This window comes from Peromyscus californicus, unplaced genomic scaffold (assembly GCF_007827085.1).
Source record: "Peromyscus californicus insignis strain IS unplaced genomic scaffold, ASM782708v3 Scaffold_8__1_contigs__length_139910024, whole genome shotgun sequence".
NCBI lineage: Eukaryota > Metazoa > Chordata > Mammalia > Rodentia > Cricetidae > Peromyscus > Peromyscus californicus.
Genome location: NW_026294606.1, coordinates 98,157,599 through 98,181,304, shown reverse-complemented (window position 1 = coordinate 98,181,304; position 23,706 = coordinate 98,157,599). Strand labels below are relative to the sequence as shown.

Below are 23,706 nucleotides of genomic sequence, written 5' to 3'. Positions count from 1 at the left end.
GGTACTAGAGAGACTACCCAGTGGTTAGAGCATATATTGCTCTTTCAGAAGGCCCAAGTTCCCTTCCCCATGCCCACATCAGGAGGCACACAGTTGCCTGTAACTCCAGTTCCAGGGGATCTGATGCCCTCGCTGGTCTTCGAGGACACTGCACACATAGTGCACAAACCTAACACAGATACCTACACATAATTAAAAATAAATCTTTAAAAATATTTTGCTATAAGAACAACTAGCCTGGGCTCATAGGAGCTCCACAGAGTCTGAAGTGACAATCAGGGAGTCGACATGGTACCAACCTATGTCCTCTTCATATATGTGCTTAGTCCCAGTGCACCTGGATATGCTGTGCTTTGATGATACCCATGGGAGGGCCTGCCTCTTTTGGGACAGAAGCAGAGGAGGAGTGGTTGGGGGAGGTGGAGGGGAGGTGGGGGAAGGGAATGGGAGGAGGGAGGGGAAACTGTGGTCAGTATTCAAAATAAATAAATAAATTCAATTAAAATATTTTCATATAACTTAAACAATAAGTTAATACATAAAAGCACAAATTCATTACATTCAAAATGTAACAGTAGATTAAAGGAAAGAGACATCTTCAAGGTGAATAAATGCTTGTAGCTATTCCTGTCAAAATGGTATTTACTGTCATCAACGTTGGGACCCTGTGGTACTTCCATTTGATCTCCATAGCCCCTTGATAATATGAACCATGAAATTTAACCTCTTCATCTTCCAAATAAGGAAACCAAGTAGTTAGGTGACTTTGACCACACCACAGAAGTCACCAATAAAGCCAGAGACTGAAATATAACTTGTATCTTCCCACGACTCACTGAAAAGCCCTTGCCAGAGCAGATGCTAAGGGGTTTCATCTACCTGGAAAATTAGTTCAGATTGATATTTAAGTGCAGGAGTCATGGACGGCCCCACAGCCTATTGCTGACTTTACCTCCGTTTATTCACAGCCATGGCAGGGAGAGTCTCTGTTCTTTGTGGTTCCTGTGTAGAGCTTGCTTCTATTCCTCCTTCCGTTTCATGGTATTCATTTGAGTTGTTTTAAAATGAGGAGTCCCTTAAATCATCCTGGGTTCTTTTATGCTTCTATGCAAAAATAGTATAAACCCATTTCCTGTTGATTTCTTAGAGTGCTTGGTCTCCGACCTGATTCAGTAATGCAGGTCTCAAGTGCCTATCCATCACCCCGCTGCTTGAATATCTCACTATATAATAGTTTTAACAGTGACTCCATTTGATTTATTTCTTACTTTAGTAATTCATGGGTAATAATTCTCGAATAAACAGTATGATTGCTGTAAAATGCTGACTTCACTTTTAGCCAAGAAGAGTTTGGCCTATAGCCCCTTTCTCTGGCTCATGGAAGGTCTATATTAATTTTAACTCTTTGATCTTTAAGGATAGAACTGTGTGAATGCATGTGTGGGTGCGTGTGGATTTGAGTATAAGCACAGCTGAGTGCTGGTGCCCATGGAGGCCACAGAGAGGTGTCAGATCCCCCTGAAACTGTACTTAGTTGTGAGCAGACTGACCTGGGTTTAGTGATTCAAAACAAGGTCTTTTGCAAGAACTCTTAACTGCTGAGCCATTTCTCCAACCCCGAAAGAAAAATTCTTATTCAATTTATATTTTGGGGGGTAATTCTCCCCAAATGAACAGAAGACTTAATTATCTTTTTCAAGAAGAATCCTTTCATGACCTTTAAATAAAATTAATTTTCTCTTATTGGAGGAATGATTTTCCAGTTCACGCATTTTCTACTCCAATTTTTCTCTTTTAAGTTTTTTAGTCATCTGTCCTCATCAATAATGCTATGATTCATAGTGAAACTTGCAGAATCAATTTGTCCTGAAGTATCTTTTGGGGAAAAATCTCTCATACCTCTGAAACTTTCTACAAGAACCAATGGTAGTATAAATAAATAAAGCGTATTCATTTTCCCCAGTACAATTCAGTAGGCAATGAGGTTATTTGATTTCAGAAAATAGGTCTCTGTAACCTACACATTCTTCCAGTCAATTCTGCTTGATGTTGTCATCTAAGTCAGCCTTATAGGGGATCTTGTATTCCCAGGTCTCAAGTTAGGAGTCCACACCTTCTAATTCTGTGGCAACCTGGCAGAGGCAGAGCTCAAGATGTTGAATGTTTATGGAATACCCAAGAAACAAATTTCTTAGCCTTGTTTATTTACAAAAATAAAAAAAAATTACTTAGTATGTTTCTCTGTATGCTCAGGCATGCTGTGGCATGCTCATGGACAAAGGTCAGCTTGCAGGAGTCAGTTCTTTTCCTTCTACAAGTGGGGCCTGTAGACTAAATGTGGGTCATCTGAGTTTGCAGAGCAAGAACCCTTATCTACTGAGCCATCTTGTTTATCCAGTTTGTTTTTTTATTATGGCTGGTTCACAGAGCTCAATTTAAGAAGTCACCGTCTTGGATGTTTTTGTTGGTAATCTACTTGGGTTGGGGGAGAATATTGCTTTAAAAAGTGACAGTCCTTTGAAATTTAAGAATGCTCAACCTTTTGGAGCAGGACTGGATGCAGGGGTTAGGTAGGAAGAGTCATCTGCAGTAGAATATATCAAAATGATAAGTGGGTTTGTGCATGAAGTATGTATAGGTGGAGACAGTGTCTGTTGCTCAAGGAGGTACAGCATTTCTGCAGTTCAGCTGATATCCTTCTCGGGGGCTGGTGCAGGTCAGCTGTCTTGTGCATCTTAGGCAGCATTGGGGACATTGCCCTGATTCAGAAGCAAAGCTCCAAACAAAGGCATGAATAATCACATCTTAGGGATGTGTGTCTTCCCATAGATGGTAAGCACTTTGAAAAATATAAAAGAATATGCTTTGTTTTCATGCAATACTTCATCTGCCTCTGTGCACATAGAGAGCTCTCCATAAATATGTGCTGAAGGAAGGAGGGCAGAATGCCCATTTCAGGAACATTCCTCCCAACACAGCTCCCTAAAGAACATTTGTATATTTTCTATTGGAGAGCTTCTCTTCCATGGAAGATTACATTTCTGCATCATATAAGCAAAGCAGAGTATATATGGAGTCATAAGGAGAATTGGTCCAGGCCTACAGTCTTTCTGAGTCTCCTCTTCCCTCAATTCTTGCTTTAAATAAGCAGATTTCAGATGGCGGTAATTCACTGAGGAGGATTCAGGTCACCAACAACTGCTATGGTGTGTCAGCTCAGGCAGGAGCTGACAAAGAGCCACAGAACTCACAGCTGCCTCAAATCATCCTCTCTGCATTACCTGGCAAAGACATTGATACTGAGGAGCACCCTGTGTGTGTGTGTGTGTGTGTGTGTGTGTGTGTGTGTGTGTGTGTACCTATGTGTGTATATGTGCTTGTACATGTATGGGTGTGTGTGTATGAGCATGTGTGTGCTTGTGTGTGTATGTGCATGTGTGGTATGTGCACTTGTGTATGTGCATGTATAAGTGTGTGTATGTGCCTGTGTGTACACATGCATGTGTGTATGTATGTGTGTGCATTTATGTGTATTTGTGTGTATATATGCATGCATATGCTCTTCAAAAATTCATTATGTTTTTAAAGAATCAGAAATCAACCCAAGTATTTAATTATTTTGAGCACCTCTTTTCCTGCTCAATATTCTAATAATAACTAATAGGTAAGCATTAGCAGCAATGAGTGTTCATTGATTACTTGTTACTATGTGGATAAACACTCATACAACAAACCTGTGGAGAATATACTGTTACTCTCATTTCATGCATGAAGAAGCAAGACAAAGAGGTTAAGTAATTTGCTATGAGACAGAAAACAACTCCCCCACTATTATTGTTTGAATACGAGATGTCCCCCAGGGCTTGTATCTGAGCACGTGTCCCCCAGCTGCTGGCAGTATTTATGGAGGGCTGTGGAAATTTTAGAAGGTGGGGCCTGGCTGGCAGAAGTCAGCCACAGGTCCATGCCTTTGAAGGTTTCATATGGGCCCACTTTGCTCACCCTCTCTGTGTCCTGGCCCCCTAGGATGTAAAGAGTTCCACCTCATACTTGGGTGTCACAGATACTGCCTTCCCTGCTGTGCTAGAGACCTTTTGAACCCAAGACCCAAAATAAATCTCTTCTCTCATATTTCATATCTGTCAAGTATTTTATCACGGTAACACAAATCTTAGTCCCTAAAACCTCAAATGTAAGGACATTGTGGTACCTTACACAGCAAAGCTGCTTTGAAGGTACAATTACTGGGAGATTATCTGGTTAATTCAGAAGACCCTATGAAATCAGAAGGGTCTTTCTTGACAGGGAGGGTATGGGTTAGAGAGGACAGTTCCAGATATTTCTATTATTTGTTTTTTATGCATTTGTTAGGGTTTCTGTTGTGATAAAATACAGTGACCAAAAGTAACTCAAGGAGGTTATTCTCTGACATCACACACAGTCCATCATCAAAGAAGTTAGGGCAGGAATCCAGAGGCAGAAACTGAAGCAGAGGCCACAGAGGAATTTGGCTTTCTGGCTTGTTCTCTGTGCCTTGCTTGGTCTGTATTCTTATACACCCCAGGGTAGGTGGTTCTGGGATACATAGGGGCACATACTGAGCAAGCCACACTGACCACTAATTAGAAGCATATCTTAAAGGCTTGCCTGCCGTCAATCTTATGCAGGCATTTGTGCACCTGTGGCTCTCTCTGCTCACACAACTCTGGCCTGTATCAAGTTGACAAAAACAAAACCAAAAAAAAAAAAAAAAAAACACAACAAAATAACAAAATAAAAAGCCAGGGTGTTTTATGTCACATAATACAGTGCTTTGTGCTGATGGGTCAAAACTATATTTCACACGTCAGATATTTTCATAAATAACTGTAAATGGAATAATAAAAAGGTGAACGTTGTAAATTAGCATAATGTCAATATGAAATGTCAGGGATCATATCTGACTACTTCCTGTCCTTTCCTCATTTCTGAAAGGCATTGCTTACATACATGTGGAATATGTGATGTGATTGTTATTAATATTTCTATACTTTTTTTCCTCAGAGGCCCCTTAGTTGGAAGGACTCTACCTCCTACTTCAGAGCATTAAATTATCTCCTGTCATAGTAGTTTCTCAACAATCCCTAGATTTTTATTCGAGATAGTGAACATGACCATATTGGAAGAATATCTAGGCTTTTTGAAATTAAATGCCACAAGCATAATCTAGATTATGAGGAGAATATATGGGCTTGAAACTGTAGAGAGAGGCCAGGTTACATATGAGGACCTGCCTGAGACTCAGACTTCTAGGCCTGACACCTGAGCAAGCTCTTCCTCAGTATCTTAGCCAGCTGGTCCTGTCTTCTTCACCAGAATGTCTGTTACAGTCTGTAATGGTTTTATGGATGTATTTGTTCATCTTCTCTGTGTCTAAGCTCCATGTGGGTATACTTATCTTGAACATTTCCTACCTCGCATATTTAGCACATAATAACTCAGACATGATAGACTGAGCGTGTTTGTAGTAAATGACTTCATTGACATGCATAGCCATGTCAATGTGAGGTCGAAGGTAGGTAAGAATCAGAGAAAATGGCAAGTGGCTTTGGTTTGAGGGATAAACCATTACGCTATTGCTTTAGGCATCAATTGTCCAAGATTTTTTTCCCCACTACCTTATTTTGCTGATGGAAATATTCCAGGGCCCAAAGCTTGAGGTGCCATGGAAGATGGATACAACCATTATAATGTAATAATAACAATAGTGAAAAAGAGAAAAAAAAAAAAGAAATAGTAGGCTAAAGTAACATGGGCTGTTTTTATGGGGGAAAAAAATCTCTTGGTAGCTAATTCCAAAAATAGTCTTTATCTATAATAAAATCATTACTCTGATAGTTGCCTCTAAGCAATACATTAACTCAGGGATAACTCAGAGATAACTGCATGGCTCCAAATGTGTCAGCATTTAAAGTCTATCTGGCTGAAATTTTTCTTAATTTATTGCTATCTAATAATGGTAGAAAACATCATTTGTGTTTGACAAAGAGTTATGTTTTAACCATACACATCCATTCAACTATATAACAAGGAATGATTGTTCAGCTAACATTATTCTTTCTAAGGAATGTGATGTTTATTCATGTGTACTTGGCGAATGAATTCTTTATAAGCATATTAACAAGATGTAAAAAACAATCAGACCCCTGAGTCTTCAGCAGCAAGCTTCATAGAATAGTGAAAACATTTAGGGTTGGTGGGGGTGATTAACAGTTTCTAGGGTGTAGTGGGTAGTCTGAATCAATACATATTTGGGCATAGAAGTAACTATAATAATTTCGTCAGAGGAAATACGATGAGTAAGCTTTAATGTCACGTTGTTGACGGAAAGGGGTCAGCTTACCCCATGACTGAAAGGAGTCAGCTTACCCCGTTGAAAAGCAGCTTCTTATTTTGTTGGGTTCCTCTAACCTCTTCATTTATGATATAAATGTACTCTTGGGTGGTAATTGCCTTTAAAAAATCTTTGACTTGTGGAACATAGAAAATACAGTGAGGATTTCTGAGTATTATTGGTTTCATTTTATGTCTTTTTTGGGGTGCAACTGATTTTGACAGAGGTACTATTATGTTACCAGTGTAACATGACATCTTTTTTGAAGATGAACTGAATAAGAGTGAGCTTGACAATGAGTAGGTAAGACACTGTCAGGAAGCTGAAAAAACAGGTTGGTGTCAAAGTATGACATAAATGCGGTAGCATAAACCTTACAATGTCATTAGGCTAATGTCTTTCCAATGATGCCCTTGAAAAGAAAAAGGCCTTGTCTTTAAATATTATCACTTAGTCATGAAAATAATATAATAAGACAGAGCACAAGGCCAATTTAATGTGCGCTTGAAGTGGTAGTTTATAACTCTAAAGTACACACACACACACACACACACACACACACACACACACACACGTGTGTGTATATATGAATGGATGCTATCTTTGATAGGTAAAGCACATGCCTGGAACAATTTTAAGATATCCAAACCAATATTTTTTTTCTGAGCTTCCCCCCAAAATAAATTTTAACAGTCTAAGACCACTATTAAACTATTGATTTTTAAATATGTATTATAAAGTGATAATATATATAATTATAATCATTTTCTGATTTTCTCTTTTGTAAAATAAGACTAGCCTTTAGTAACATAAGAAAATTTGAGGCATGAGTTTAAAGTATATTTCTAAGTCATGAATTTTGTGAGGAGTTAAAAAAATCCAGATGGAATTGAAACAATTTTGGGTTTTGATAGAATTAGATATTTGTTGGTCTGATATTACACACACACACACACACACACACACACACACACACACACACACCACCCCCCACAGTAGTTAACATGCTTCAGTGCAAACTATATTTATCCACAGAATGATGACTTTCACTCTCTTTGTCTCCAGGGTCAGTGGTAATTGATCTTGATGGAAAAAGTTCCCTTCTCTACAGATTTGATCAAAATTCCTTGAGTCCAATAAGAGATATAATTTCTTTGAAATTTAAAACCATGGAGAGTGATGGGATCCTACTGCACAGGGCAGGGCCTGCTGGAGATCATATCACATTGGAGCTAAGAAGAGGAAAACTGTTCTTACTTATTAATTCAGGTAAAGCTACTTGGTGAGGCTCATGGAAGGTCTGATCATTTGATTATTGTTTATTTAACTTTATGTTTTCATGCTCACTTCTTTTTACATTCAAAGTACTTTATTTTCCAATTCAAGGACTTGTGTGTATACCCAGTGCCTGCTGTGGAATAGAATATTTGTTTAACTATGTAAAGGTGTGTTGCATTTGTGTTGCAGAATAATTGTTTAACTATGTAAAGAAGTGTTGCATTTGTCTATGCTGCATTTGTTTAATTATGTAAAGGTGTGTTTCTTTTGTTTGTGCTGCATTTGTTTAACTATGTAAAGATGTGTTGCTGTTTCATCTTGCCTGCCTAAAGCACCTGATTGGTCTAATAAAAAGCTGAATGGCCATAGCTAAGCAGAAGAGGTATAGGCAGGGCTGGTGGGCAGAGAAAAAAGGGGTGCCAGCCAGCCAGACATGGAAGAAGCAGGAAAACATGATGGAATGTAGGTAAATGATATAAGGGAGCCTCAGGGAAGCATATGTAATAGAAATGGGTTAATTTAAATTTTAAAAAAAGCTAACTAGAAACAAGCCTAAGCTAAGGGTGAGCATTCATAATCAACAATAAGTCTCTGTGTCATAATTTGAGGTCTGGAGGCCCAAGAAAGCCTACTACATTTGGCATTCAACATGGAGTGCCAAATGTTGTTATTTTATAATTTAATTTAATTTTACATATCAGCCATGGATTCCCTTGTCCTCCCCCCTCCCTCTGCATCCCCCACCTTCCCCCCAGTGCACCCCCCCCATTCCCATCTCCTCCAGGGCAAAGACTCCCCTGGGGATTCAGCTCAACTTGGTAGATTCAGTCCAGCCAGGCCCAGTCCCCTCCTCCCAGGCTGAGTGAAGTGTCCCTGCATAAACCCCAAGTTCCAAACAGCCAGCTCATGCACTAAGGACAGGTCCCGGTCTGAACGGAAACACATGAACTATGAACCAATAGCTGAGGAGCCCCCAACTGGATCAGGCCAAATGTTGTTTTAACTTTGGCACAGTGGCTGTGCCTTAATCTACTGTGATCTCAGCCAGCAATTGCAACTATGCTGTTACTGGCCTGTTTCTCTAGCAGTGGCCTGGCTAGTCAGGCCACAACCTGTTGGGAATTCTGTTCCCACAGTCACTGGCCCTGTTGGTGCTGATAAAGGTAGCTTTAACTAAATCTCTATCGTTCTATTTATGAATAGGACTCAAGATTCAAAGTCTGGGGTGAAAACCTGTGAGCTCAGAGAGGCTGAGTAGCAACTACCTAAGTCTTTCTCCTTCCTGCTGTCCACAGAAGAACCATGCTTCCACTTTGCCAAACCAGAAAAACCTGTGCTTCTCCAAACCCCACCCTACTACATCCTGTGGCTATCTCTCCCGGATGCCCTCTGAGGCTCTATGATTACTTTCTGTCAACTAGTTGCTAACTTAACCTCCTGACCCAAGATTAATTTTATTTAATTAATGCAAATGCAAATTCAGGGTTCACAGTATGATAGAATATCCCCCAACAAGTGCCCATATGATTCATGCTTGCAAACTGCACAAATTCCTTTTTGGATGTTCTTCCTATAACTCTGATGTAGCTCCACAGTTATTTCCTAACATCGTAAAGAATGGGATGGGTCATTGAAAAATATTACAGCAGTAAAAATAATGAGCTTGTAGCAAAGATAAAATTTACATAGAAAATGAGCTTGCAATGGGTAATAATAATAGAAAGAATTAACAGTGGAAGAAATTACAGCAAGGTTGAGAGATCATTATAATCAAGCTTCAGATAAATCCACACTAGTGTTCAGCATGGCATGCATGGAAGAAGGTTGCAAATTACTGTGAGAGATGCTGGTCCATCAAGAAGAAGCTCCCCACCCTTTTAACTGAATCACGGCGCTGTTATTCTTCCTCCTAGGTGAAGTTAGACTGACCTCTAGTTCCACCCTGATCAACCTCACCTTGGGCAGCCTGCTGGATGATCAGCATTGGCATTCTGTGCTCATACAGAGACTGGGCAAACAGGTCAACTTTACAGTGGACGAGCACAGGCATCACTTCCATGCCCAGGGAGAATTCAATTACCTGGATCTTGATTATGAGGTGTGGTGGTTACATTTCAATTAATACACATTTGATGATGTATATGTGATTTAACTTCCTAACAGAAAATATGCTATAAAAAGACACCTTCAGAATAAATCCCCAGGCTGACGAAGCATTCCTAAGGTGACCTAGCTTACTAGCACATGGAATTTGGGGCTCATCATTTATTATATATTTATATGTATCATTATAGAACATGACCATAATTTCACCTGACACATACAGTCACAATACCTCACAGGTAGATTATGGTTCCCGTGATGAGATCTTATTGCCACATGCAAATCTAGAATGCATAGTCTGATTTTTTTCTGTTCTACCCCTGGGAAATATAGATTTATGAGAGACTATAATAGCAAACAGATTAATTCATTAACAACTGATTTAAATATGCAAATAACAATTTGTACTAGAAACATATACAAAATAAAATATCATAATTAGCTACATTATTAAATAGACCAAGTTCCACTGTGAATCAAAAAGTGTATTTTTCTTCATTAAGCAATAAATATCAAAACCAGGTGTGATTAGCGACTTGGAAGGATAATCAAGCTGTCACACAAATGAAGACTGAATGCACATAAATTTGTTTTTAAAAGTCAGTATCTTAATTTTTTCTATGTATGGTGTTGTAAAGTTATCTACGTGATGATTACCCGCTATAATTGCTAATCATAATTATTTAAACGGGTTATCATAAAAATCACTAAACAATATTATTGATGCCATTTTTCTTTCTAAGATCAGCTTTGGAGGGATCTCAGCACCTGCAAAATCAGTGTCATTGCCATACAAACATTTCCATGGATGTTTAGAAAATCTCTATTATAATGGAGTGGACATAATCGGCTTGGCCAAGCAACACAGCCCTCAGATCATCACCATGGTAAGAGTCTCCATAGGAAGGGATGAGTAAGATGTACCTTTTCCAAATAAAATTGCTCCATATGAGGGTCTTACTTATAGTGTTTTAGACGTGGCTCTTATTTAAAAATTCTCTCTGGTTGACTGTATACATGTAGGAGATTAGTTCTATTTAGGAGGATTATAATTCATAAAATAACTATTTTTCATATATTTATTTTTATATGAAGTAAATGCATGATAGATTTTACCTGGGGAGACACACACACACACACACACACACACACACACACACACACACACACACACACATCTCCTCACTCCAGAAAGGGAACCCATAACAGATCAAAGTAATGATTGCACTGAAGTCCAACTTGGTGAGCCAATGAGTTTCCGTTGGGGTCACTAGTAGGAGTATGGGCACTGGGTTACCTACAGAAGCCAGCCTGACTCAAAAGCAGCTGCATCATGGAAAAGGCCATCCAAGCACAGGTGTTGACTCACAAAGCTGCTCTTCTAGAGCTCCCTTCTCACAGGGCAGAGCAGTTGTTTGTGACTTTTACAAAACTGTGGAGGGACCTTCCAGAACTTTCTGAGTTTCAGCTTTCTAAGACATGTGATGTTTTGTTTACCTCCTTAATCTCATGAGCCTACCCCTCCGTCTAGGTGGAATGTTTTAATTTGGAAATAACTGTCATACAACAGTAAATTTAAAAAAATAGTATGGGAACTATTTTAAAATTTTGTTGTGATTTCATTTTTAATTTTGTTGTGGCTGTTTCAGTTTTGTTGAGGTAGCATTGCTCTCAGTAGATTAATTATTATTTTGTTTTATTTCTTTAAGAAGTTGTTCCCTGACAAGCTCATTGGATGAGAACAGTCACTGGAATTAGGGAGCATTCTGGTGTGTTAACAAGAAACTAGAAACACTTGTATTTGCCATGGCCATTCATAACAAATAAAACAACATTGCGATGGCCATTTACAACAAATAAAAATGTATAGACTGTTACAACATTGCCATGGCCATTCATAACAAATAAAAAACTTATAGGTTGTTACATCATTGCAGCTGCCAGGCTGTCTAAATAGGAATATTGTCTGGGCTCCCTTGTACTCCAAGTCCATGGAACCCTGGCAGCATTTAGCTCTAACTGTTGGTCATGGTTCAGTCAGGAAAGCAATAGCAGAGTGTTACAAACAGGGTGCCTTTTTCTGAACGTGGAACTTAGGACTTAGCACAGGAACCAGGAAGTGAAGACTTGGCATGGGAAGGTTGAAGATCAGATGAGTCACTCTCTGATGCTGCACTGTGAGTGGACCAATTGGACTTAGCAGAGTATTGTGGCTTATGCAGGCAGCTTTCTGAGGTGAGGGTTCTACAGGAGATGTTGCCTCTGGGTGGCTTTTGTCCGTGACACACATCTGGGGTGGGCATCAGCTTAGCTTGTTGCTACCCAGAAGGCCCAGATGTCTTGATAAATAGGTGGTACAGAGCAGAGGAGAGAAGGACAGTGGGGCAAACCAGCATCACTCTGTGCTTATCATCACGTCCACATGTGTGTGGTGGTGGTGGGCATATGAAAGCTTTTTGTGGTTTAGTAGATGTGTGCAAGTGGAGGCTGGAGGCTGCTATTCGGAATCATCCTCAATCACTATTCCAACTTATTCACTGAAGCTGTATCTGTCAATCAAACTCAGAGCTTGCCTGTCTGTTGCTAGCCAGTTTGTTCTGGGGATCTCCCTCTCTCTGCCTGCTGAGGCTGGAATTACAGGTGGCCTCCCCACCCACCCAGGACCTGTGTGGGTTTCTGGGTATCCAAACCCCAGTTGTCAAGTTTGCACAGCAAGTGCCTTGACCACTGGACGTCTTCCCAGTCTTAAGCCTGGCTTTTTGGCATGAGTTCTGGAAGATGGAACTCTGGTCTTCTTGCTAGCAAGCAGTGGCTATCACCACAGGTTTGTGCTCATCCTTCACTGTACACAATTCTCAACACCTTTGGGGGGAAATGGCTGGTGCTCTACTTCTGAGAGTCAAGCATCATCCTAGTTTTTCAGGGAACTTTTACCTAGAATCAGACAGTGATTGAAATTCTGGGAAGCACTGTTTCCAGCTTTACTACTTTGATAATAAAATGCAGATGTAAATAGATTTTCATTAATTTCTCTCATTGCTTAAAATTCAAAATATGTAAATTGAATCTCACGTTGTGCAGAAAATCCCAAAGAGCATCACAAGAATATTTATTATGGAGAAGATTTCATTTCTAATTCTCTGTGAATTCATGTTCTTTGTACGTTACTAGCATCCAGTAAGGTTTTACTTTCATTATTTTTTATTAAAGGGAGATAATTAAAAAGGAAATATAGACAAATGTGTGTGTGTTTCATCCAAAATAATGTCTCTATACAACACTTGTTCATGGACAAGAGGATGTGCTGTGTAGGGCAGGAGGCAGCTACCCAAATAAAGCATAGAATCAGACTGCAGCTGATAGCTGCTCCCATTTCCACAGAGTTTGATGGTCTTAATATTCCCTTCTTTTTTTTTTTTTTTTTTTTTTTTTTTTTTTTCGAGACAGGGTTTCTCTATGTAGCTTTGCGCCTTTCCTGGAACTCGCTTTGGAGACCAGGCTGGCCTCGAACTCACAGAGATCCGCCTGGCTCTGCCTCCCGAGTGCTGGGATTAAAGGCGTGCGCCACCACCGCCCGGCTCCCTTCTTTTTATAAGTTAGTGTATACTTTAACAGTTAGCATTTTGTGCTCTTAAGCTTTTAACATTTCACCCAAAACACAACATAATAGTTGTATAAAGTAAAAGTTCAATTTTTAACAGATTCATTTTTATTTGTTTTTGTTTGACCAAGATTTCCTCCAACTGTTTATTCGTCTCGATAAAGTTGATTTTATTGACTTTGCAAGTCTATACTAAGGTTGAAAAATGGGGAGAAAACCTGGTAACACACTTCAAGAACTTGTAAGATAAATGGCAAAGATTTGGACCTTCATGGTATAGCAAATTGTTTTCAGGCTAGAATAATATGGGATTGATAATCAGACTCCACAAGCATTTAAATTCCATTCCACGTGGGCTGTAACAAGCTAAATGCCTGTTCTTGTCCTCTGTCCTCAGGGAAATACATCGTTTTCTTGTTCACAACCACAGTCTGTGCCTCTGACTTTCCTGAGCACCAGGAGTTACTTGGTACTCCCAGCATCTTCCAAAGAGGAAGCCATCTCAGCCAGTTTTCAATTCCGAACCTGGAATAAGGCGGGACTTCTGCTCTTCAGTGAACTCCAATTGGTTTCAGGTGGTCTTCTCCTCTTGCTCAGCGATGGAAAACTTAAAATGAATCTCTACCAGCCAGGAAAGTCACCCAGTGACATCACAGCAGGTAATAAATGTATTCCTGCAGGCAAAGCATATGGATTTGAAAGATTTCATTATCTCCATGTCCCTTCTCTGCAAACTTCATGCATAACCAAAAATTAGTATTTGTTTAATAAATGGATACCTGAGTTAATAAGATTATCGCTACCCTTCCTTAGAGAAACTTGGTTCCAATTTTTCTTCTAAATATGATTCCATGTTCAAAATTCTTATTAACATAGTTGATAATGATGAGGGAATAGAAATTTCTATGCATGACCCTTCCTCTAATACAGACAAGTCATCAACATAGCAGTAGGAAATGGAGTAAAAGTGAATGGCACTGAAACAGGCCAGTAAATTAACTGAATGTCTTTTAGTGAGGAATTAGACTGCTCAGTAGCTATTGTCCACCTTGGTGTGAGAGCATGGCAGAGGCCACACTGGTACCTATATCTGTCTATGTCATTATACTAATATTCAAATGTACCTTGTAATGGTTGGATTTTTTTTTTTTTTGTTTTTCAAGACAGGGTTTCTCTGTGTAGTTTTGTGCCTTTCCTGGAACTCACTTGGTAGCCCAGGCTGGCCTCAAACTCACAGAGATCTGCCTGCCTCTGCCTCCCGAGTGCTGGGATTAAAGGCATGCACCACCACTGCCTGGCCCAGTTGGATATATTTTTAAACAGGCAACAATTTGTGCAAATTTTGCCATTTGGGCACCAATTGGTTCTCTGCATTCGTGTATAATGTGGTATCCTTTTATCAATTAGAGGTAATATAATTAAGGTAACTTTATATGTGTCTCAAAAATTAATGTTCAATCTAGATCAGAGCTGTGGGTGAGGGATATATTTGTCTCTTCATTAAAATTATATAGCTTTCTACAAGTAATCCCCATCACAGTTGTTTCATATACAGACTAGCATGCACTCCTGGCAGCTAGAGGTCCCATTGGAATAAACTGCTACATTAATCTAATAAATGATCTTTATAAACAATTTATAAATATTATTGTACTACTCTTCTATATTAACTATGACCAACATTTAGAGAATATGGTTGGGGAAAGAAAGATGAGGATAGTTAAAACAGAGACTGAAACTAATAGAAAAAAAACATGTATACAAATTGGTGTTAACATGGTGCTTAGTTAGGCTTTTGATGGCTGTGATAAAACCCCATGACCATAAGGAACCAGGAGAGGAGAAGGTTTCCTTCACTTACACATCCCTCTCACATTCCATCCTTGGCGGAAGTCAGGGCAGGAACCCGGAGGCAGGAGCTGATGCAGAGGCCATGGAGGAGTGCTGCTTACAGCTTTCTCCCCATGCCTTCCTCAGCCTGCTTTCAGAGAGCACCCAGGACCACTAGCCAAGGAGTGGCTCTGCCTACGGTGAGCTTGGCTCTCACACATCAATCACCAATCAAGAAGATGTAACACAGATTTGTCCACAGGCCAATCTGGTGGGGGCAGTTTTTCAATTAAGGTTACCTCTTCCAAAATGGCTGTAGCTTGTGTCAAGTTGACACAAAGTCAGCCAGTACAGGGGCCTATTGTTTGTATGTTTTTATTGCCATTTGTGTTCCTGTATCAGTACAGTTTGAGTTAGAGTGCTAGGAAGTCAGCATTAATTATAATTTTTGAGAAGTACTATGCTGTGACTTTTTATGTAATGTTCAATGTGGTAGATTTCTAGTCTGGACAAAGGGAAATAAATTAATCAGTGTCATATGAATAATTAAGAGGCTCCTAAAACGAGAGTCTAAAAATGTAAGCTTGTCATTAGTGTGTAGTGTATTGTGATGTATTTGACATCCTCTGAAGTGGTTACAGTCATAGCCTAATTTTCAACATCTTAAAGAAACTGCTTCAGTACAACATTACTGTAGTGAGCTGCATGAAGCTAGCTCACTTCCAACCTCTTTATAGGAATGTGTGGTTAATAAATTACTAGGTATAGCTCTGCATAGAATACCCTAAGTGATTTTAAAATCTTTAAATGAATGTTTGAATACAGACATGGCATAATCCATTATGATATCATGTGACTTTATATGATTATTTTCGTAGCTTATAATAAGGAATCTAACTATGAGTGTCAGGGTGGTAAAATAAATTACACCGAAAACAGCAAGCATTGGCTACCGACTCTCCCCACTCTTTTTTTCCAGTTTCTTTCAAAATTATATATCTAATAACTATGAAAGTTTAAGCCATCCTTATATAATGAAAAGATTTAGTATAATATAATACCAATCCAACAGTTATTTATGGCTTTATTTGAGTCATTATAATACATCAATTGATTTGATTGTGAAACATTATCAAGTGCACCCCAAGTAGGTTATAGTATATATGTTAATTTTTGTGAATTTCAGTGAACCAATTTTTTTTTATTTACAAATAAATTACTTAAATGGTAGTTGAGTGCCTGGTCAGTTTCTTTTCCCATAGGAAATAGCCTTTCACTAGGGCTCATTTGAGGTACTGTACTATACGAAATCTTTTCATTATATAAGAATGGCTTAAACTTTCATAGCTATTAGACATATAAATTACCAATCTTAAGGGCTTAAAATATTCAAAATATTTTTACCTTTTCCATTAAAAAACCCTAAATTATATGGAGAAAGAACTGAATTATGCAAATATTTGAATGATCAGAATAAATTTGTAATGGAGTGTACTATTGGCAAATTGTCATTTGAAATTATTTGAAAATAATATGTGAACCTAAGCCATCCCTGAAATATTAATGATAGTATATTAGCCTAAATCATGAGGCATTTTAGCAGTGCTCTGCGATTCCTCATGACACAAAATGTTTTCAGCCCTTGTCACCATTAGAGATGTCAAAAATCTAAACCCATCCAGATGACAAGGCCCTAATGTAACAATGCAGTTACATTTTCTTATTGAAAAGGAAATTCTTTGTTGTTAAGTTTGAAGTTCCGACAATGGTTTTAGTGGTGAAAGTAAGTCCCATGAACAAGCTTTTGGGTCCCACAGCAGAACCTGCCTGTGGTAAGCCTGCATCTGAGTGCTATCTGAGTATGTCTTCTGTTTTAACAGACATGTGCAATCCTTGTGTTCCTGGCAATGGTACAGCCTTTTTGGTGTGTCTTGCCCAGAAAAAAGCCCTTTTTCAGTTCCACCTCATCCTCTCTCCTTGTTCAACCCTTCCTCTCTTCATACTGTAAACCTGTCCCCTTAAACTCCTGCCCTCCACTGAAGTGATAGTCACCAGGGACCCTCGTATTTTCACCATGACAGGAGCTATCTAGTGATCTGGGTCCTTAATTCTGGCTAGTGACGATAGTTAGTAATTGAAGGATTCCTGGTGAGTTCAGAGTGCTGAGATATATTTGGGAATGGGCGCCACTCTTCAGTGGCTCCTTGAGTGATGGCAGACGTGTAATTGCCTTCCGCACCTTTGCAGAGGATCTACCCTAAGTGGCAGGCTTAGTGTTTTCCTTTCTCCATCTTCCCTTCTAGATGCCTGTTACAGTCTTAGCAGAGGCTGGGGGCAGCTGAGCTGTCTCACTGTTTCTAAAGCAATTTACGATAGCTCTGCAGATTACACAGGAGAGAGCAGATAAAAACTTCTTACTTCCTGCTAGAATTTGTGTAATGGTTATGTGGTTTGAGCCAGAGACAAGGGTGGAGGAGCTGGGTTGAGAAAGAGAAGGGTCTTGAATGATTCTATTTTCTCCACCACCTGCAATTGCAAATCCTTCCATTTATCATTCAGTTTTTTATATTTGCGATGGACAGTGTTCCCCAGTCTAAGATCACCTTGAACGTATTTGGAGTTTGAACACATTGAGTCTGTTGCTTGTGGCAGGAAGAGAAGCGTACACTGAGACTCACATGAGCAGTTTGGCGTAAAAGTGTTAAGAGTGACATAAAATTTGGGGTTATGTTCATTGGCTGGTGGCATCTAGAAAGCAAACATTTGCTCCAGATTAAATGCTCTTGGGAAGTAAGGGTAATTCTGTGATTTGATGTTTTTGTAATCTCAGCCTAGATGGATGGAAGAATGAAATGACACTGAGGTAATTGACAAAAGAGAAACTAGCAGTTGCACTAAAGCCATTTTAGTGTGTGTTGCTGGGATCACCGTACCTGGCAGAAGCCGTGTGAGGGAGGAAGGACTTGTTTTAGCTCAGGGCTTTGGGGGGTTTCAGTCCATCATGCTGGGAAAGGCATGTTAGAGCAGTGTACTTCATTATCACAGGAATGTACGACAGAAGAGCCTGCCAACATCACATCTGCTCAGGAAGCAGAGAGGCCAGATCTAGGGGGTGGTCCATAGCCTTCAGAACAAGCTCCTGGTGACCTGCTTCCATGAACTAAACTCTACCTCTTGAAGGTTCCACAGCCTCCAAACTTGTGTCACCTGGAGACCAATCTTTCAAACCATGAACCTGCAGTGGGACATTAAACATTCAAACAGTGACAGTAGTTATTTACATTATTCAGAGGAGGGAGAAGTTTGGTGTGCCTATGGTTTATGCATTAGTCTTATTTCCTTTTTAGTCTGTGTATACCCAAGATTTTGAAATAGTAGTATTTTTGTCTGTTTGTTCTTTTGATGTTTTGAGATAAGATCTTGCTAGCTGGCCTGGAACTTACTATCTAGACTAGGCTGGCCTTGAACTTATAGCCCTTCTCTTGTTTCTCCCTTCCAGGTGCTAGGATTACTGGCATGCACCATTCCAGGCAGCCTAGAAATGGTTTTGGTTTTTTCTCTTGATCCTATTGTCACCCAGCTATTGATGTTGGCATTCTGGGACTTGACTCATGTTCAGTGGGATAGCGGCAGATCCTTCTCCTGGCCCCGTATGGCAGCTGGCTTCTCATGGCTCAGCTGAGAAAATTGTGAGGTGTCGAGTCAAGCAAGGGTTTCTGGTTTGTTTTGTTGCTTGCTAGCTGGATAGCCCCCAGGGTAATTGTACATTCTCCCTAAGCTTCATTTTCTTCACTTACAACAAGGGAAATAACCACTGTGGTATAAATTACACAATACGTAAAAAGCACTGAACAGTAATTGTGAACCATGGTTGAATAACATTTTTTTGCAATGATTACTTTATTAATATAGCAACAATACACTCACTCCTGAGATTCTAGTAAGTAGGCCCTGGGCTCTAGCTCAGCGGTGGGGTACTTTCCTCCTCAGGGCTCTGGCCTTGATGTTCAGGATGGATAAGGAATTATGAGTGATGGTTTCAGTGTGAAACATCTCCCTCACAGGCTCCTGGCTTAGGGCTCTTGGTCCGCAGCTATGGGTGGTGTTCGGGATGTGGAAACTTTGAGGATGGAGGCATGATGGGAAGACATGGGATGGTGGGTCTGGGTTGTTGAAGGTTACCTCGAGTCTGATCTCTCTGATTTTTATTTGTTTGTTTTCCTACTGGGATGGGAATAATCTCAGCTACATACTCCTATGACCAGGAATTCTGTCATGACTTCTAGCCATAAACCACCATAAACCTTCCTTCTTTAAAAAGGATTTTTTTTTGGTGTGTGTGTGTACGTGCGTGAATGTGTGTGTGTGTGTGTGTGTGTGTGTGTGTGTGTGTGTGTGTGTGTGTGTGTGTGTGTTTAAGTACCTATAGAGGACAGAAGAGGGTTTCAGGGCATCTGGAGTTTCAGTAGGTTATGAGGTGCCAAGTTCCAGTGTTGGGAACTGAACTTGGGTCCTCTGGAAGAGAAGCAAGCATTCTTAACCACTGAGTCATCTTTTCAGTCCTATAGACATTTCCTTTCTGAAGTCCCTTCTTCCAGGTATCTGTCACAGTGATGAAAAGAATAACTAATAAAGCCGTGATAGAGTGGAGTTATGTAATATAATTAATAAGGGAAAAAGTGCAAGTTGCATGGTTCCTTCCTTTAACAGTAGTGTGGCCTTTCAGAGGGGACACTTCTTATCAGACTGGGAGGTAGAAAAGTGAAATCGAGTCTGATGTACTAGGTAGGGCTAGTTGAAATATGTTAAGGATCGTTCATGTTTTAATTTGAGCAATCCATCCCATTGACAGGCAATAAGTCTCCTCCACAGGTAAATGATGTCTATTACACAAAATTTCAGCTTTCTAAAGGCCTCTCTAAAAGTGTGGCCCCAGTTCATAACCTGCTGGCTTGTTAAATGATTGCATTTCACTGTGCCAAACTGCAGAGTGGGTTGTCCTGCCAATCTTTTGTTCATAATCTAACTTGGCTTCTGTATGGAAAGTAGGATTCCAAAGGCCTCCCCAAGCCTTTGGTTTAATTCTGCCCCATGCCTAACCAGCAGATGCCCAGGGCACAGCTACACAAAGCATGATCCTTGGACGGACCTGCCCTCTCTGCAGGTCCTGTGTGAATCCACAAAGTATAAATACAGAAATAAAACTTTTAGAGATGATTACAACACAAAGTAATCCCTTCAAAGCATAAACACATGCTTAGCAGACTTACACTTTTTTCATGTTTCATTTTCAGTTTTTATTTTATGTGTGTGGATGTTTTGTTTGCATGTATGCCTGTATACCTTATATACCTATGGAGGCCAGAGAGGGACTGGCTTCCCAGGGGCTGGAGTTACAGATGACTGTGAAGTACCATGTGCTGAGAATCAAATCCTGGTCCACAGGAAGAGCAGGCAACGCTCTCAATTGCTAGCCATCCCTTCAGTCCCTAGACCTGTACTTGATATATCATTGATGTTAGAGTAATCTATTTTATCATATGTTATAAAAGTATCACTATGCAAGCCAGATGAAGTGGCACACACCCTGGATCCCAGCATGTGGGAGGCTGAGACAGGATGGTTGTGATTTTGAAATCGGCTTGAGTTACATATTGAACTCTGTAGCTGAAGAAGAAAGCAAAATCAGACCTGGGGAGGTTATTCAGTGGATAAAGCACTTGGGGAACAAGAGTGAGGACTTGAATCTGAACTCCTGAACCCACTTGAAAAAACCAGACATGATAGCATGTGTCTGCAACCCCAATGCTCCTATGGCAAGATGGGAATCAGGGATGGGAGAATCTGCAGCAGTTGGCAAGCCAGCTAGCTTGGCATATGCCATAGTCAACAACAAAGAGACTTTCAGACAAGCAGAGGGGGGACTGACGCCAGAGGTTTCCTGACCTCCATGAGCACAATGTGGCAGGTATATACCTGCACTCACACAGACCCATTTACTCACAATCATTATAGAGTAGATTGGAAAATGGAAACTTTATCAGTATGTGGGGGTTGGAAGAGAAATATCTAACAACGAAGAGAAAACCTAAGGAGAAGCAACAGATTGGAGCCATTCATGTAGGATAAGTTAGGGGACACATGGGGGTCAGAGAGGTGGCTGGAAGAATCTGCACTTGTGGATGAAGCATGTAAAGCTTTACCACTCTGAGTGCTGCCTCCTAAAGGAAGTGCTGGAAGGACACATGGGGGAAATTTGATACATTGACTCTAATCTTACTCAGTCATGGGTTTTATGACTCTATTCTATCTTTTAAGTAGAGTCCCTTCTCAGAAAATGGTCCAAGAGCAAGTATCTAATCTGCCCTCTTCTCTTCTGGGTCCAAGGATCTTTCATGGAGCAATCCAGAGTTGGGTCCTGAAAGATTCTTTTCTTGGATGATAGAGTAGTATGCTTTCAATCCTGGGTCAGGTTTGTGTCCCTTTTAGTGCATCCATGCCAAAACAATGTGACCAATTTAAGAGAGTTTTGGTGCATTTTCAAACTGCAATTGTGAGGGAAACTCACTCAGCTTAATAAGACAATTTCAAACGGCTCCCTGGGCTTCACAGGGTGATTGTAGTTTTGTTTGCTGACTTGTGTGTTCTCTGGCTGTAAGACTGACTGGCAAAACCACCATAGAGTTCAGCTTCCCTATCCCTGCTTGGCCTTGAACATGTTTATTGTTGGTATTGCCTTTGAGGAGAAGAACAATGACATGAGTGTCACCTTAGGAAGAGCTAGAAACTGTTTTAGTGGAAGCTCCTTGGTTTTTATTAAGTAGCATTATATTTATATAAAATTGTGAGTCTAGTTAGAATTATGTATATTATACAGAGAGTGAGAGCTAGAGTGAGCAAGAGAGAGAGAGAGAGAGAGAGAGAGAGAACCAATTCTAAGTTATTTTGACAGTCATAGTCAATAAATTCCCATGAAGCTGAATCAAGGAGTGTCATTAAATGTTCCTGTGAGCCTCTTGTCACAAAGTTTTTCTCCAGAAATCTTAGGTTGAACCTATATATACAATCTTATGTTTAATCTACGTGAGGTTCTTTTGAAAGATATTTAGTATACAATATATTGTTTTAACATCTTCATTGTTTGATAATTTCATATGGGCATAAAGTGTTGTTTTAATCAAATCTACCTCCCATTTCTTCCCTTATCCCCAACAACCGCTTCTCCTTCCCAACAACATGTGCTCTTCTTTAAAAAACCCACCGAGTACACGTCGCTGCTTGTATGTACATGGGCTCCACTTTGAAGTTGTAGTCAACACCATCCTAAAAGCACCCTCTCTGTGTCTCTGTCTCTGTCTCTCCCTCCCTCCCTCCCTCCCGTGTTTTCCCTCTCTTCCTCAACTAACTACCTTGTCTAGGCTGGCTTCAAACTCCCAATCCTCCTATATCATCCATCCTCCCAAGTAGTGGGATTGTGGGCATATCCTTCACATTTGTTATGGGGACGATTCGTATGACATCCTGTTATCTGTGGCTTTACTTTCCATAGCTTCAATGACTGTGGTCAGCTATGGTCTGAAAATATTAAGTGGAAAATTCCAGAAGTAAGTAGTTCATAGGGCTTAAATGATGCTTACATTTTATTTTCCTATTCTAGTCTAAGTTACTGCTGCTAATGGTTGATTGTGCCTAATTTGTAAGTTATACTTTATCATAGCTATGTATATGCACAAAAGGCACAGTAGGTATGGGGTTCAGGCATCCATGGATGTCTTGTAATGTGTCCCTCATGGAAGGTGAGTCTTCAGTAGATTCAAGCATTGCAGTCGATCTAAAATGTCTACTGCTGTTCATAAGTCACTGACTGCTTCCTGTTTGCTATTGAGAGCTATTCCTCTGCTCCTTTCTCCAGGTGCTGGCTTAGATGATGGTCAGTGGCACTCTGTCTCCTTGTCTGCTAAAAGGAATCACCTGAGTGTGGTTGTGGATGGCCACATTACCCCTGTTTCTTCTTGGCTGGGGCCTGAGCAAGTTAATTCAGGAGGCATCTTTTATTTTGGAGGTAAGAAAAAGAGTTAGAACGTGTGGTCCATTGGATCATATTTGTGTTCCTGCTTCTGTGTCTTGGGGATGGTATCTCTCATGCTTTAAGCAGTGCTAACACTGCTAACCCAGGACTAATTTTTTAATTTTCTTTAAATATGGAAATACGGAGTGGATCAAAATGACAAATTATGACCTAAAATGAATTCCTATAAGGCAGAGTTCCTTATGCTTACAGTTTCTCTAATGAGATTTATTTTAAGTAGGTCACTTTCTTCAGTTCTTATTTTCAAGCCACGTTAGATTTTTTTCTAGTGTTAAGTAGCCCCCGTGCATTGTCTTGTGATTTGATGGGTTCATGTCACTGTGGTGTTTTTCTGATCAGACCCTTAGCTGCCCTAGAGCATTCTTACTGCTTCCCCACTGCCCAGTACAGAAAGCAGTATTATGCCAGTGGACAAATAATTCAACCTAATTA

The 23,706-nt window shown here is 40.0% G+C and overlaps 1 protein-coding gene across 2 annotated transcripts in view; it reads left to right on the top strand.

Annotated features, from left to right (window-relative positions):
* Cntnap4 (contactin associated protein family member 4) overlaps positions 1–23,706 on the top strand; it is a 303,767-nt gene that overhangs the window by 180,573 nt on the left and 99,488 nt on the right. The window contains exons 5-9 of one of the 2 annotated variants that reach the window (XM_052727282.1): positions 7,439–7,642; positions 9,565–9,749; positions 10,498–10,641; positions 13,753–14,014; positions 23,098–23,247. In XM_052727282.1, coding sequence (XP_052583242.1) covers positions 7,439–7,642; positions 9,565–9,749; positions 10,498–10,641; positions 13,753–14,014; positions 23,098–23,247 — 945 coding nt within the window. Of the gene's footprint in view, positions 1–7,438; positions 7,643–9,564; positions 9,750–10,497; positions 10,642–13,752; positions 14,015–23,097; positions 23,248–23,706 lie in introns of those variants that run through there. The other variant, XM_052727283.1, reaches the window with a different exon arrangement.